This window comes from Dermochelys coriacea, chromosome 16 (assembly GCF_009764565.3).
Source record: "Dermochelys coriacea isolate rDerCor1 chromosome 16, rDerCor1.pri.v4, whole genome shotgun sequence".
Taxonomy (NCBI): Eukaryota; Metazoa; Chordata; order Testudines; family Dermochelyidae; genus Dermochelys; species Dermochelys coriacea.
The window spans coordinates 4,337,788-4,353,646 of NC_050083.1; the positions used below are offsets into that span (position 1 = coordinate 4,337,788).

General features: G+C 45.9%; 1 protein-coding gene across 14 annotated transcripts in view; it reads left to right on the top strand.

The window, feature by feature from the left end:
- Nucleotides 1-15,859, top strand: part of GRIN1 (glutamate ionotropic receptor NMDA type subunit 1) — a 73,908-nt gene that overhangs the window by 5,929 nt on the left and 52,120 nt on the right. For all 14 annotated transcript variants that reach the window (XR_006275992.1, XR_006275994.1, XR_006275993.1 and 11 more), the window contains exons 2-3: nucleotides 5,857-5,991; nucleotides 13,649-13,825. Coding sequence is in view for 8 of the 14 variants with exons in the window: in XM_038374571.2 (XP_038230499.1) it covers nucleotides 5,857-5,991; nucleotides 13,649-13,825 (312 nt within the window). In the remaining 6 variants the exon portion in view is untranslated. The remainder of the gene's footprint in view (nucleotides 1-5,856; nucleotides 5,992-13,648; nucleotides 13,826-15,859) is intronic.

Sequence of the window (15,859 nt, forward strand, 5' to 3'; positions counted from 1 at the left end):
ATACATCATTACACAAACTAAAAACTATTTCCCCATGTTAATTTTCCCCCCACTGGTACTCACACATTCTTGTCAACTGTTTGAAATGGGCCATCCTGATTATCACTACAAATGTTTTTTTTCTCCCGCTGATAATAGCCCACCTTAATTGATTAGTCTCGTTAGAGTGGGTATGGCAACCCCCATTTTTTCATGTTCTCTGTATATATATATATATCTTCCAACTGTATTTTCCACTGCATGCATCTGATGAAGTGGGCTTTAGCCCATGAAAGCTTATGCTCAAATAAATTTGTTAGTTTCTAAGGTGCCACAAGTATTCCTTGTTCTTTTTGCTGATACAGACTAACACAGCTACCACTCTGAAATCAATTATATAGTCATCCTCAGGACAGAGGACCTAAGTGCCCTCATAAATTTCCACCACAACTTCAACAACCACCACCCATCCATCAAACTCTCTCTAGAACACGCCTATACCAGCGTCAACCTCCTAGACACCATGGTCAGCTTCAACAATGAAACCCTACAGACAATTATATTCCAGAAACTGATCACCACACCTACCATCACCACCTCAAACACACTAAGAAATCTGTTCTCTACAGCCAGGAACTCAGATACACAGAATATGCTCTGAGGAAAAAGTCTGGGATAGACATCTTAAAACACTTAAAACCACCTTTGCCAAACAAGGACTCTCCACTAGAGAAGTAGATCGCATCATGGAAGGGGCCACCCAAATATTCCAAGAGAACCTGCTTTAATACAGAGAAGAAGAAAAACCTCCATCAGCTGCACATCCCTAGTTGTCACCTATCGCCCCACACTGGAACCCATCTGTGGTATCATCAAACAACTAAAACCAATCATCAAAAAACTAAAACTTGATGGGGACCCCATCCTGAACAAAATCTTTCCTGAGCCCCTTCTTCTGGCCTTCAAAAAATGCCCCATCCTCACCAAGCTCATCATCAGAAGCAAGCTCCCTACATGCCAGGACAGACCAACTCAAAGCAGCACCAGACCCTGCCAGAACAACACATGCAAAACCTGCAGCCATATCTCCACTGCTACAATGATCCACACCTCCCACAAGACACCTTTCAAGAACCATGAGTCCTACACATGCCTATCACATGTGGTGTACCTCATCCAGTGCATCAAATGCACCAACAACAACTGTGAGGGTGAAACCAGACAATCACTGCGCTCTCAAATGAACTCACACAGAATAATGATAAGAGACAAAAACACCCTGTCACTCATGGGTGAGCACTTTTCACAGAGCGATCCCTCCATATCTGACCTTTCAGTTCTCATCCTCAAAGGAAACCCTGAACAACACCTTCAAAAGACAATCCTGAGAGCTTAAGTTCATGACTTTGCTAGACACTGAGGCTATATCTAAACTACAGCATATGTCAGCAAAACTTACGTTGATCGGGGTGTGACTATTGCACCCCCCTGAGTGACATAAGTTACACTGACATAAGAGTTCATGTGCACAGCGCTATATCAGCAGGAGAGCTTCTCCCGCCACAGAGCTTATGCCACTTATGGAGGTAGGGGTTTATGCAAACAGGAGAGCTCTCTCCTATCGGCATAGAGTGTCACCACCACATGTGCTGCAGTGGCCCAGCTGTTCTGGTACAGCTGGACTGCAGCAGTGTGTATATATAAACATGGGCTCAGTAGTGATACTAGTTTTATGTCTCATTACAACAATATGTAATCCCCCAACCCTCCTCTGTCCTATGACTAAAGAGGTGATAACTGTTCACTTCATCTTGAATAGTCTCTTGCAACATGTATTATTAACTCCTTATGCTTAGCAATCTGTTTCAGCTCATATTTAGCTGTGACACTCTGATTACCTTTCCCAGACATGAAGAAGAGCTCTGTGTAGCTCGAAATCTTGTCTTTCTCACGCACCTTCTATCTATTTATCTATCTATCCGTCTAATCACCATGATATCGAAACATCAATTGAAAAGATAGAATTTATTAATCTTGCCACATGAGGCAGGCATAAATAGTATACAGTACGGCAATACTAGTATCACGGGGTAGCCGTGTTAGTCTGTATCCACAAAAAGTCTGATGGCACCTTAAAGATTAACAGATTTATTTGGGCATAAGTTTTTGAGGGTAAAAAACCCACTTCTTTAGATGCATGGAGTGAAAATTACAGATACAGGCATAAATATACTGGCACATGAAGAAAAGTGAGTTAGTTACCTTTCAAGTAGAGAACCACTACTGTACTGCAGGACAGTATATCTTGTGCACTGACAGTATTGTTTCATCATTTGCTTGATCACATGTATTAGTAGGTAATTTCTCACCTATGTAGAGGGCTAGCAAAAGGCCTATGCACCTCTTAATTCTCATTTAAGCCCTATTTGAGGTTTTAGGTGGAGCTTAAGGGGTGTGTACTCCTGGTCTGGCCCTCTGCACCCAGATTGCCCTGAGACAACTTTTGCGCATTTTAAACAACGGAGATTTTTTGACTCATGAATATCCAATAAGAGTGTGCTGCATTCCCAGCCCTGTGCTGAATGACACTGTCCAGTGATGCGTTTTAATAACTGTTATATAGCTTCGTAGTCAACTTGTCATGATGTGATCCAGTGATATTCTTCACCCTCTAGAAATGCCAGTGCTGTGGGTTATTTGGACCAGCATACCAAGAATGGGCAGTATTCACTTATGGGTGGGTTATGCCTTGGCACGGGGTACCTTCAGCAACTTTAATTTTCTTATTCTTGACCTTAAGCATGAGCAGAATTTCAGTGTGTCAGAGAAGAATTTTGGAAATAAAATTTTGCAAAATGGCCATTTTATGTTAGCAGCTGCCATGAATAATGTGCAGCATCTCCCAAGGGGTTGAATCTGCTGAGGTCATGTGGCCAGGCTTTGCGGGGTTGGATGTCACAGATCAGGCTCCAGCCCAAGCTGAAATGTCTACACTGCAATGTTATAGCCCCACAGCCCGAGTCCCACGAGCCAGTGTCAGCTGCATAGGTCCCACAACCCCGGAGCACCAACGGAAAAAAAACAGTGGGTGCTCAGCACCCAATGGCAGCCCCCCCAATCAGCTTCTCTCGCTCCCTCCCAGTGCCTCCCGCCTGCCACAATCAGGTATTCATCAGCATGCAGGAGGTGCTGGGGGGTAGCGGAGGAGCAAGGGTGGGGCGTGCTCAGGGGAGGGGTTCAGAACAGGGCAGGGCAGGAAGAGGTGAGGCAGAGGTGGGGACTTGGGGGAAGGGGGGCAGAGCTTGGGATGGAGTGGGGATCGAGCACCCACTGGCAACTCATAACAACGGTACCAATGGTCAGCTGTCACAGGCCAGCCACTGGTTTCTTGCAGTGCAGACATACCCTGAGATATCCCAGTGCTTGAACTGCCCAGCATGAGCAGCTGCCAGCCTCTCCATCCCTCTGACTCCTCCCTGGCCCTTCCCAACTGTGTCAAAGGGATGCATCCTTCCCCATTTCCTCTTTGGTCTGTGCTGCTTTCAGCTCTGTCAATCGCTCCCTCCCGTTCTGCTTTTCCCCGTCTCCTGGTGCTGGACCATTTGCAATGCTTGCTGCTCTCAGCTCCCATTGCAGCTGGCTGGAGTTGAGGAGGCGCTGCCCTTTGCAGGATTACGTCCTCTGGTTCACAACCTTGCCCTGTCGTGAATCTCGCCCAGCCTGCCTCAGCTTCACAGCTGCTCATTCTCCCCTCTGTGCCACGAGGTTCTGCCTTTACTCCCTCCTCTTTCTGACTTTCTTGGTGACAGCTCCCCTTGGAGCTCATTGATTCCTAACTCTCCTCCTCCCCGCCACCCATTCTCCCCCATCCAGCTGCCTTGCTGACATCTCCTTGCCATCATCTCCAGCTCTTTACATCCGAGCTGCTTCTCTTGTCTTCCCTCCCTCCCACTCCTCTACCATCCTCACTTCTCTATCCCATTAACAATTCCATTGTCCCTCAAGACTTCTGGGCTTTAATCCGACTCTCCTCTTCCCTCGGCATCTCCCCCAGCATCCTATCTCCCCTATGTCCTGTTGCTGTGCCCTCTTTAATGCAGCCCCAGCACTTCCTTCCCAAACTCTTTCCCTGCTAGGACCCTTGTGCACGTCTTGATGGCCTTTTGCCTTGTCCATTGCCACTCTAGACTGTTCTCCTGCTTCTCCTATCAGCCAGCTAATGTCATGTCCCTCACCCAGCTCCAGCCAGCAAACCCTCTGCCTTAGATCCCTCCCCTGGCTACACTCAGCATCAATTCTTCATTCTCACCTGTGAGCCCTACAGCCCTATCTCTGCTTTCCTTCCCCTGCTCAGACCCTGTGTTCCTCTCAATACTCTCCTCTCTTCCTTCCACTCCCAGTTATTCCCCTTCTAACATGCTGCCCCTGAGAGTCTCCCTGTTTCCGGCAAGTGCACTTACCTTCCTTAAACCCCATCTCAAAACCTATTTCTTCCAGGCAGAATGAGATCAAAGTTGGCTTGGGTATGTCTACACATGCTGCAGTCACAGTTCTGATTACAGTGTAGACAGACCCTCAGACTGTAAATCAGAGGTCCCCAATCTGTGGGGTATGCCCCCCTAGGGAGGAACATTTTGGGGGATGCAGCTGGGGCCTAGGCCAGCCCCTACGGAGGGCGGGGAGGGCGTGCCACCCAGCTCTGCTCCTGGCCCTAGCCCAGCTGCCAGCTCCACACCCAGGGTCCCAGCTGCCAGCCCCACGTCTGGTGATCTGGCTGCAGGCCTAAGTCCTGGGGCTCTGCTCCCGGCCGCACCTGCCGGCCTTGCTCCTGGGGCATTGGCTGCTGGCCTTCGCCAGACTCCTACCCCCACCTCCAGCAATGGCCCCAGCCTTGGCCCCCTTACTGCTGGACAGTCCCTCCTCCCAGAGCCATTGCCCCACTTCTGGTCCCGGCTCTGGGGAGCGGGGGGGTGCAGACAAGGGTAAAGGGGGCACGAGGTAAAAAGTTTGGGGACCACTGCTGAAAATGCTTTGGGGCTAGATCTTCGGCTGGTGCAAATTGGTATCACTCCACTGACTTTAGTGTAGTTACACTCATTTACACCAGCTGGGGAGCTGGCCTACTGTTTGTTTGTCAAGTGCCAGGTACATTTATGGGGCTATAGAAGTGATTTTCATATGAAATGATATCATCATGTTGGCCATCACATCAACCCTACTTTGCTGAGAGAAAAGAAAGTAGCTAAGACATATTTTTATCCATGTTTCTTCATGCCCTTACCTGAGTGAATCTCCCATGTGCCTCCCCTCCCTTCCTCTTGGGTTTTGGTGTGTGTGCATGCTTAGCAGGCAGCTGGCTGATTTGTTCTGTGTTGTGACTCTCTCTCCCTCTCTCAGTCTGTCTCTCGCTCTCTCTCTCACGGAATCCCAGCTGACCACTTTGTTTGTAATAGTCCTCAGAGGGGAATTAGAGTTGAGTATTAAATGTGTGGTTAAATAAATCTCATTACATAGTGTGACTGTAAAAGAGATGTTTCTCTTTAATCTGTAATCCACAAGAGTTATTAGTTTAGCTTGCCAAGCATTGCATTTCCATTAAGATGAAACCCCAAACAGACCCATCTCTTCTTAATAGCGAGGGCTTCAGTCTAAGGGAAGAAGCAGCCTTTTCATACACGCCTTCCTTCATCTACCGAACCACATCATGACATGTGTTGCTTATGTATTCTTTTATTATTTATATCTCCTGTTGTTTGAATTCCGTGACCACGTTAGCACTTGGCTACTTAATGTACAGAAAAGAAAAGGAAATTCACATTTCATGATCATTCTGCTCCTATAAAATAATGTTTGTATCATCTATCCTGTGTCCTACAGGTCTATGCAATATTAGTTAGTCACCCACCTGCTCCAAATGATCACCTAACACCAACACCTGTATCATACACAGCTGGCTTCTACAGGATTCCTGTCATTGGTCTGACAACACGCATGTCTATATATTCTGATAAGGTAACTGATGCATGTTTCCTAGTACGTATCTCATACATGTGGTATAAATGAAGAACATCCATCAGAATTGACTAATGATTTCTGCACTACTTTTTCCAAAATACATCTATCTATCTATCTATCTACCTATCGTCTCCAGATTGATCTGATAACTCTCACTTTTTCTCTCCTACTCTGGCTCTCTCTGAATTTATTGGTTTTGATACCTCACAATGTTGATCTACATATCGCTGGATCATTTCTGCAGTGTTTCTCTGTCAGGCTGCTGGATTCACAGCTCTTTAGCCAAATCAAATGCATGAACTAGCTCCTGAACTGCTGACTAGTGACAGCCGGCAGCCTCCTGGGTGGTCCCTGGATGCTGGAGGAACTGCAGAGATGGAGGAGGACCCTAATACTGTCTATCCATTTGACAGGAGCTTTTTTAGTCTTCAAGATTGTTTGGTTTTGTGATTGGAGGTTAACACCAGTGATATTGGTTATCTTCTGGTTTGAAATAACACGCAGTCTGCCCAGCGGCCAAGAAATAGCAAGTTAAGTTCCAAACTACACTTCATGTCCCTTTGAAAATGAAGAGGTCTATTCACTTTGGGTTGAGATTCACCCCTGGGCAGAGGGCCAGGCAAGGACTAGGTGCCATTCATGTCTGATACACACCCTAGTTTGAGGATGTAAGTGTGCCTTGCCTAGGCTTTATGCTGGCCCTCTGCAGAGTGATGAATTTGATGCATCTGGCCATGTGCAGGGTATGGGGGGAGTATGGTGGGTGGCTCCTTCATCAGACACTCCTCACTTCAGGGCTGACCTTGTACAATGTACTTGTTTTGTAAAAGCAAAGGAGTTCCACAGAGTCCTTGCAGAAGTGCTGTGACATTCTCATTTTATTACAAACCTGAAGCTGGACCCATTTTCAGGTAGAATAGTTCTACATTTATTGAGTAAAAACGAGTCTATTTCAAAAGAGTCCATATTTCATATGCTGATGGCTTTTGCATGGAAAACTGTGAATATTCACTGATGAAAATGTCAGTGCAAAAATAGCCATTTCATCCACATTCCAAAGAAAGCCAAATTTCAGTCAGAGAGGAGCAACAGATTCACATGAAATGAAACAGCAAAAGTTCAGTGCACATCTCTTGTCACTCACATCTGAAGGCTGGTCCTGGATCTATGGGTAAGGAGTGGATGTTCTCAGCCAGTTCCAACAGAGCATGTGTCCTCAAATAAATCCCAATTCCTCTCCCCCCCCAAAAAAAACCCTCCCCCATTATCTCAATTGCTATCTTGTTAGCAACCTCAGTAGAAAAACCAAGGCCAAGACTGATTAATGCTGGAGACTGAAATACCCCAAAGGTGGCTCCTCCAAAAACCAAGTGAGCCCCAGTGACGGAGCTATATTGCCACTCCCCATCTTGTAACTGTTCTGTGGACAACCTTAATTCTTTAGAGCACTGGTTAAAGTTTCATACAGCTGCTATAAGCAGGGTTGCAGTGAAGACCTTTAACACTGATCCAAGAGCATCTGTAGGCATCAGAATCTGGGTTGTGGTCAAATCATGGGGGAGAATTGTCAGCAAGGGACAGCTGGATACTTTGGTGCTTATGGCTAATGAGTGCTGAGCAAACAATAATGTTGAATATTTTGTGATGGGAGCACTGATTAGACTTCACTGCTGCCCAATGTGGTGCCTGTCTGATGCTGTTAGGACAGGAGAAGAGACATGGGTGATGTTGAAAATTGGGAATTGCGTGGACTTCAGAGGAAAGTGCTATCAGAGGCTAGGAAATGAGTGTGGTGTTACAGCTGGAGAGGTGATGGGGTGTCTGTATCCATGCCAGCCTCAGGGACATCCCATATGGGTTAGGAGGGATGCTGCCAATTAAAAAGGCATTTTAATCATGCAATTGATGCCAGAGATAGAAGGATATTCACTTATACATCAGTCTAGGGTTTTTTTTTTCTCAGCAGAGCTAATACTCCCTGCAATTAATGATGTTTATTATAGGCGGCAGGTAGCAGCAACTATAGTTAAAATTACTTAACACCTCCATTATAAGACCCTGTTTTTAGTTACTTATAATTTTGCCAAAATGAAACTGTTCAGGGTGAAACTTACTAGGTGTCTGTCTCAGGCTAATATTTTTGTTCATTTGTTTGTTTAAGTTTCAACTTATTTCTTTCTTTCCTCTCTTATCCTGAGTTTTTCCTCTTTTTTCCCAGTCATTTAAAAATATTTTTCCCAAAAATCACTGGAAAATGAAAGGCAAGCGGCAAAAGGAAAAAGAAAAGAAAGGAAAGGAAAATCAGAAAAATGGTCATGGAAATTATAAAAACAGATCAAAACAATCCTAACATGATTTAAAACTGGCATGAACATTTTTGAAAGTGAACAATTTTTTGCAAAAAAAAATGGATTTCCAAAAATGGCCATTTTTCAATTTTAAAAAATGTTGTTCAGACACTTCTGACTACCTCTAATCAGACCAACGATTCATCTTGTGCAGTGTCCTAGCGAACAGGAGCAGCTAACAGGGGAGTTTTGTGAGGGAGTTTAGAGAGGGAGTGGGAGTGATAGATACACCTGATTAACATTCTCTAAACATAGGCCAATGAACACCCCTCGCCCCAGGGAAACAAACCAGACAAATAAAACGCATAAAAAGAAAACTGCATGAGTAAAAAGAATGCAGGTAGAAGTCCAGCAGCAGAGTGGGGGTCATCCAGTTTATTGCACTGAATGCAGCATGTACGATTACCTGCCTTGTCGGTACATATCATATGTGTGTGTATTCAGTAAAAGCAAACCATGGCCGCAGGGACCAAGTACAGGAGGGACACTATATGTGAAAGACAGCATAGAGTCAAATAGAGTACAAATCTTAAATGAATCAAACTGAACCACAGACTCTCTAGAGATAGAAACTCCATGCTTGAATAATAAGAATGTAGCAGTAGGGATATATTACTGACCACCTGACCAGGATGTGATTGTGAAAGTGATTAGAAAGGCTATAAAAATAGAAAACTCAATAATAATAGGGGATTTCAATTATTGAGTGAGTACATGTCACCTCAGGACAGGATGCAGGGATAAAGTTTCTTGACACTTTCAATGACTGCTTCATGGAGCAGCTAGTCCTGGAACCCACCAGAGGAGAGGCAATTCTTGATGTAGTCCTAAGTGGAGCAGAGGATCTTGTCCAAGAGGTGAATATAACTGGACCACTTGGTAATAGTGACCATAATATAATTAAATTTAATATCCCTGTGGTGGGGAAAACACTACAGCAGCCCTGAGTCTCATGGGACCCTGGTAGGTTCAGTCCTTCCAACCCTTTCCTTGAGGATTGGGGCACTCTTTCGACAGGAGGTCTTGGCCATTTATTGGATCAGAACAAAGAACCTGAGTCAGTTTGAATTCCAACTATTTATACAAAGTCCTTTCTTTGTCCGTTGGTCTCTGGAAAGCCAGTTTGAACCAATATGCATGAGCCTCCCCAGGAGATGGTGCCTGTCTGGGGGGTTCCAAACTGGCTGATTTGCCTTAATCCCCACCCACTGTTCATGGTTCCTGGAGGAGCAGTGCAGCCCTGCCCCATGGAGTAGGACACAATCATACAGAAACCATTCATTTAAAGCAGTGGACCCCAGAGATACTGCATGGCATCGCAATATGTGTCCCATCTCCCCCTAGAAAGGTTACATACAATCCTAGCTTATCTGGGGGGAAGTGTATTGATGGACTTTTAATCCTCACATACTGAGTCAGGGTGTGCAGCAATTTTTCCTCCACCCAGGGTCTTATACATTTTCACAGACCATCAGGCAGTCATAGATTGTGGGAAGACATTCCCCCTCCTTCCTAGCTGGAGCTACCTTTGACGTCTCCCGAGCAGCTGTCATGCACATTTCTTGGGCATTTCCCACCCTGGGGTGGGTGTCATAGATTTCCCTTCATGTCAGTAAGTCTCGTCCTTCTCCTTGAGATGGAGGCTGTCTCACCTCCACTCTCCCCAGGGATTTGTCTGCATATACAGGGAAGGTAACATGATTCCTCCTAGATACTGGCAGCAGGGATCCCCCCTTCCCTGTCAGCCACCCCATTTGCATGTTGGCTACACAGTCCCTTGCAGGTCGGCACTAACTGATGGGGTCTGATACATCGCTTCTTCTTTCCAAGGAAACCATTGTGTACGTGTCTTGCTGCACCCAGTCGGGGGCAGATCCACTGGATTCCCAGTGGGAGCAGAAGGGGTAGTCATTCATTGACTGGAGAGACACTGGGACTCCTAAGACAATAACTAAGCCCCATGTCATGCAATCCCATCAAATGCTCCCAAGGTGTGAAATCTGTGTTCAAGTTCCTGGTGTGACAGCCTTTGCTGTATGTACAAGACAGATTTCCATGTAGACTCAGGAAGGGTTGGGGTGTTGGCTTAGGGTGTGTTGTTAGATATTCTGTATTCTTTGCTTTGGGGAAAGGATATTATGGCTTTAAAAGCAGAATCATAGAATCATAGAATCATAGAATATCAGGGTTGGAAGGGACCCCAGAAGGTCATCTAGTCCAACCCCCTGCTCAAAGCAGGACCAAGTCCCAGTTAAATCATCCCAGCCAGGGCTTTGTCAAGCCTGACCTTAAAAACCTCTAAGGAAGGAGATTCTACCACCTCCCTAGGTAACGCATTCCAGTGTTTCACCACCCTCTTAGTGAAAAAGTTTTTCCTAATATCCAATCTAAACCTCCCCCATTGCAACTTGAGACCATTACTCCTCGTTCTGTCATCTGCTACCATTGAGAACAGTCTAGAGCCATCCTCTTTGAAACCCCCTTTCAGGTAGTTGAAAGCAGCTATCAAATCCCCCCTCATTCTTCTCTTCTGCAGACTAAACAATCCCAGCTCCCTCAGCCTCTCCTCATAAGTCATGTGCTCTAGACCCCTAATCATTTTCGTTGCCCTTCGTTGTACTCTTTCCAATTTATCCACATCCTTCCTGTAGTGTGGGGCCCAAAACTGGACACAGTACTCCAGATGAGGCCTCACCAGTGTCGAATAGAGGGGAACGATCACGTCCCTCGATCTGCTCGCTATGCCCCTACTTATACATCCCAAAATGCCATTGGCCTTCTTGGCAACAAGGGCACACTGCTGATTCATATCCAGCTTCTCGTCCACTGTCACCCCTAGGTCCTTTTCCGCAGAACTGCTGCCGAGCCATTCGGTCCCTAGTCTGTAGCGGTGCATTGGATTCTTCCATCCTAAGTGCAGGACCCTGCACTTATCCTTATTGAACCTCATTAGATTTCTTTTGGCCCAATCCTCCAATTTGTCTAGGTCCTTCTGTATCCTATCCCTCCCCTCCAGCGTATCTACCACTCCTCCCAGTTTAGTATCATCCGCAAATTTGCTGAGAGTGCAATCCACACCATCCTCCAGATCATTTATGAAGGGTGAAGCAGAAGGACTTTTGGATAAATAGCCTGCGTTTAAACTGACTCTGGGCCTGCTTTCTGATCCAGCAAAAGGACAGGCCCTTCTTTCCAAGTGGAGGGAAGGTAACCTTTGTAGAAGGGTTGGAAGACCTTGACCTACTAAGTCCGATAAGACTGATAGGTGACATTGGTAAGCACTTGCGATGGGTACCCGCATGGCCCCACAGTATGCCAACATTTTATGGCTGACTTAGAACAACGCTTCCTCAGTTCTCGTCCCCTAATGCCCCTCCTCTACTTGCTCTACATTGATGACATCTTCATCATCTGGACCCATGGAAAAGAAGCCCTTGAGGAATTCCACCAGGATTTCAACAATTTCCATCCCACCATCAACCTCAGCCTGGACCAGTCCACACAACAGATCCACTTCCTGGACACTACAGTGCTAATATGCGATGGTCACATAAACACCACCCTATATCAGAAACCTACTGACCGCTATTCCTACCTACATGCCTCTAGCTTTCATCCAGATCATACCACACGATCCATTGTCTACAACCAAGCTCTACGATATAACCGCATTTGCTCCAACCCCTCAGACAGAGACAAACACCTACAAGATCTCTATCATGTGTTCTTACAACTACAATACACACCTGCTGAAGTGAAGAAACAGATTGACAGAGCCAGAAGAGTACCCAGAAGTCACCTACTCCAGGACAGGCCCAACAAAGAAAATAACAGAACGCCACTAGCCATCACCTTCAGCCCCCAACTAAAACCTCTCCAATGCATCATCAAGGATCTACAACCTATCCTGAAGGACGACCCATCACTCTCACAGATCTTGGGAGACAGGCCAGTCCTTGCTTACAGACAGCCCCCCAATCTGAAGCAAATACTCACCAGCAACCACACACCTCACAACAGAACCACTAACCCAGGAACCTATCCTTGCAACAAAGCCCGTTGCCAACTCTGTCCACATATCTATTCAGGGGACACCATCATAGGGCCTAATCACATCAGCCACACTATCAGCGGCTCATTCACCTGCGCATCTACCAATGTGATATATGCCATCCTGTGCCAGCAATGCCCCTCTGCCATGTACATTGGTCAAACTGGACAGTCTCTACGTCAAAGAATAAATGGACACAAATCAGACGTCAAGAATTATAACATTCAAAAACCAGTCAGAGAACACTTCAGTCTCTCCGGTCACACGATTACAGACCTGAGGGTGGCTATCCTTCAACAAAAAAACTTCAAAAACAGACTCCAACGAGAGACTGCTGAATTGGAATTAATTTGCAAACTGGATACAATTAACTTAGGCTTGAATAGAGACTGGGAATGGATGAGTCATTACACAAAGTAAAACTATTTCCCCATGTTATTTCTCCCCCCCACCCCACCCCCCACTGTTCCTCAGATGTTCTTGTTAACTGCTGGAAATGGCCTACCTTTCTTGTCACCATGAAAGGTTTTCCTCCTTACCCCTCCCCCCCCCGGTGCTGGTGATGGCTCATCTTAAGTGATCACTCTCCTTACAGTGTGTATGATAAAACCCATTGTTTCATGTTCTCTGCGTGTGTATATAAATCTCCCCACTGTATTTTCCACCAAATGCATCCGATGAAGTGAGCTGTAGTTCACGAAAGCTTATGCTCAAATAAATGTGTTAGTCTCTAAGGTGCCACAAATACTCCTTTTCTTTTTGCGAATAGAGACTAACACGACTGCTACTCTGAAGCCTGTCACTTAACATGTGTGTAGGTTCTTTTTTTGTTTTTATATGTTTTCTTTGTGATGCTTTTACCTTAAGAATAAATGTGCTTGCTTAGAAGAAGTTGTTATTTGTCACAATTTACAGTCAGAAAAAAGGGCTAAGCACACACTGACTGTTATTAACAATGAATAACAAGGTCAGCTCTGCTTCTTATAGGCCACACATTCGACCTCCCCAGGCACTGGACTAGCCCCAGGAAACAAGAGTGTCTGAAATCCGAGCCAGAAAAAGGGAATTTTGTATTATAGAGGCCAATTAAAGGTTTGAGACCCAAAGGCCTGTGTTTTAGGGTCACCAGAAATTCCTGAGTTGCTAGGACCTCTGAGCCTTGCCCACTACTTGTGGAACTGATTGATCAAGGAGACATACCCTCTGTGAGAATGAGCTGCAAAAGTCTACGTTTAACCTTTGTTGTTCCTTGCAGAGCATCCACCTGTCCTTCCTGCGCACTGTCCCACCATACTCTCACCAATCCAATGTCTGGTTTGAGATGATGCGAGTGTACAACTGGAATCACATCATACTAATCGTCAGTGATGACCACGAGGGTCGTGCTGCACAGAAGAAGCTGGAGACGCTCCTGGAAGAGAGAGAATCCAAGGTCAGTATCTAAACATTGTCATGTAATTTTGTTAAAGAACAACAACAAAACTAGAAGTCTCAGACTGTTGTATGTATGTAGATTTCTGTATGTAAAACACCTTTTCTTTCCATTGTAACATGGCTAACATTATGCTTAAAGCATCAACAGTGTCTGACTAGTACCTGACAGAACTTTGTACTTTATTCATTTCACTTGCTTTGCCATAGTCGAAATCTCCTACGTGTAAATCAACTACAAAATGAAGGGAAGAATAACCTGGAGCTCTGCAAATACTTCGCCCGGGCGATTCCCAACCAGGGAGAGAACCAATTGCACAGCTTAGGAAAAGCACCCCTCCCCTTTGACGCTTCCCTAGGGTACAGTGCAAACTTGGCAAAGCTAATTACAAAAAAGAGCCAGAAGAACAGCTTTTTAATGGCTAATTGGCACTTGCTTTGTGGCTTAGGAGGGAAAGGGCAGTCAATGCATTACTGCACAGAGGAATAAAGTGCCCTCTCTACACAGCTTTCAGCTCTTTGGCCATTATTATATACCCTAACCCATCTCCGTTGAAGCACATGCTAAACATGCTTTTCTGACATGCCCCATGTTGTAAATGAGAGTAAGTTTGTGGATTCTGAGAGCAGCTTTATCAAGGAGGTGCACTGCCCCTATTTTCAGTGTCAAGCAAAGGGGCAGATAGCTACGTCCAGCCTAGTAGAGGTTCACCAGGTGCAGTATGAGTGTGGGCATGTCTGAGTCATCTGTGGATAGTGGGAGACTGAGCCAGTAGGAGAGCTCAGTTCGTAAGATTAACACTGAACAGGCACATACAAGACAGGAAGCCCCTTGACTGCACTCTTACTCTGAGCAGTTTGAAGGGAAATTTTTTAACTAGAAGACGCGGAGCCTCCTCCATGACTGGATTGTGGAAGTGATAGTTCCCACCCACACTCACGGGTACAAGGTAACAGTCTTGGGTCCATTTCAGGTAGGAAACATCCAAGCCTCTCACACTGTAGGAGCTTCCCAGAGAAGCCCTGTAAAATAGTTACACTTCCTGTCTACTAGGCAATCCCTGTGAGTGGTGCCTCTGAAGCCTGCCATGTATCACTGGCAACACCTGTAATTTGTTAGGATCTAGCCATAGCAGCAGCTGCTGGGCCACCAGCCAGATGTGGCAGAGTGGGTTGTTGATTGGTAGACACAGTTGCAGACATTACTTGATGAATCTGCTTAGAATCAGAGAGACCCATGAGTTGGGAGACACCTCTTCTGGCTCATCTAGCACACGCCTATTTCTGCAGTGGACCAGCACCGAATTAGCTATCTGTTGGCCATCCCTGAGAGATGGGTGCATGCTCTCAGCATGGGGTATCCCTACTGATGGTTCCTCGGGCAGTTTCTTCCATGGCCCAAATGGTTCTTAGAGTCAAACATTCCCCCCAAATAGGAAGCCTAAGGGTTCCTTGCTACAGCACAAGTCTCAGAGACTTATAGACTTTAAGGTCAGAAGAGACCATCAGGATCATCTAGTCTGACCTCCTGCAAGTTGCAGGCACCAGAACATCGCCCAGTCCTGAAATAGACCCCCTAGCCTTTGGCTGAGTTACTGAAGTCCTCAAACCATGGCTTAAAGCCTTCTAGTTACAGAGAATTCACCATTTATACTAATTTAAACCTGCAAGTGACCCTTGCCCCATGCTGCAGAGGAAGGTGAAAATCCCCCAGCATCTCTGCCAATGTGATCCGGGGGGAAATTTTCAACCCCAAATATGATGATCAGTTAGCTCCTGAGCATGTGGGCGAGACCCACCAGCCAGACATCTGGGAAAGAATTCTCTGTAGTAACCCAAAGCCCTCCCCATCTAGTGTCCCATCTCCAGCTGTTGGAGATTTTTGGTACTGGCAAAAATTGCTGCTTACTCTGTTCTCAGTGAGTAGCACTGACTTGGCTGGCATTTTATCTGAGACCTCCTCCATTGGGTCCAGCCCCCCCTCTCATTATGTTCCTGCCCTCCAGTACTGATGGCTTTGGAAGAGTCACTGTCA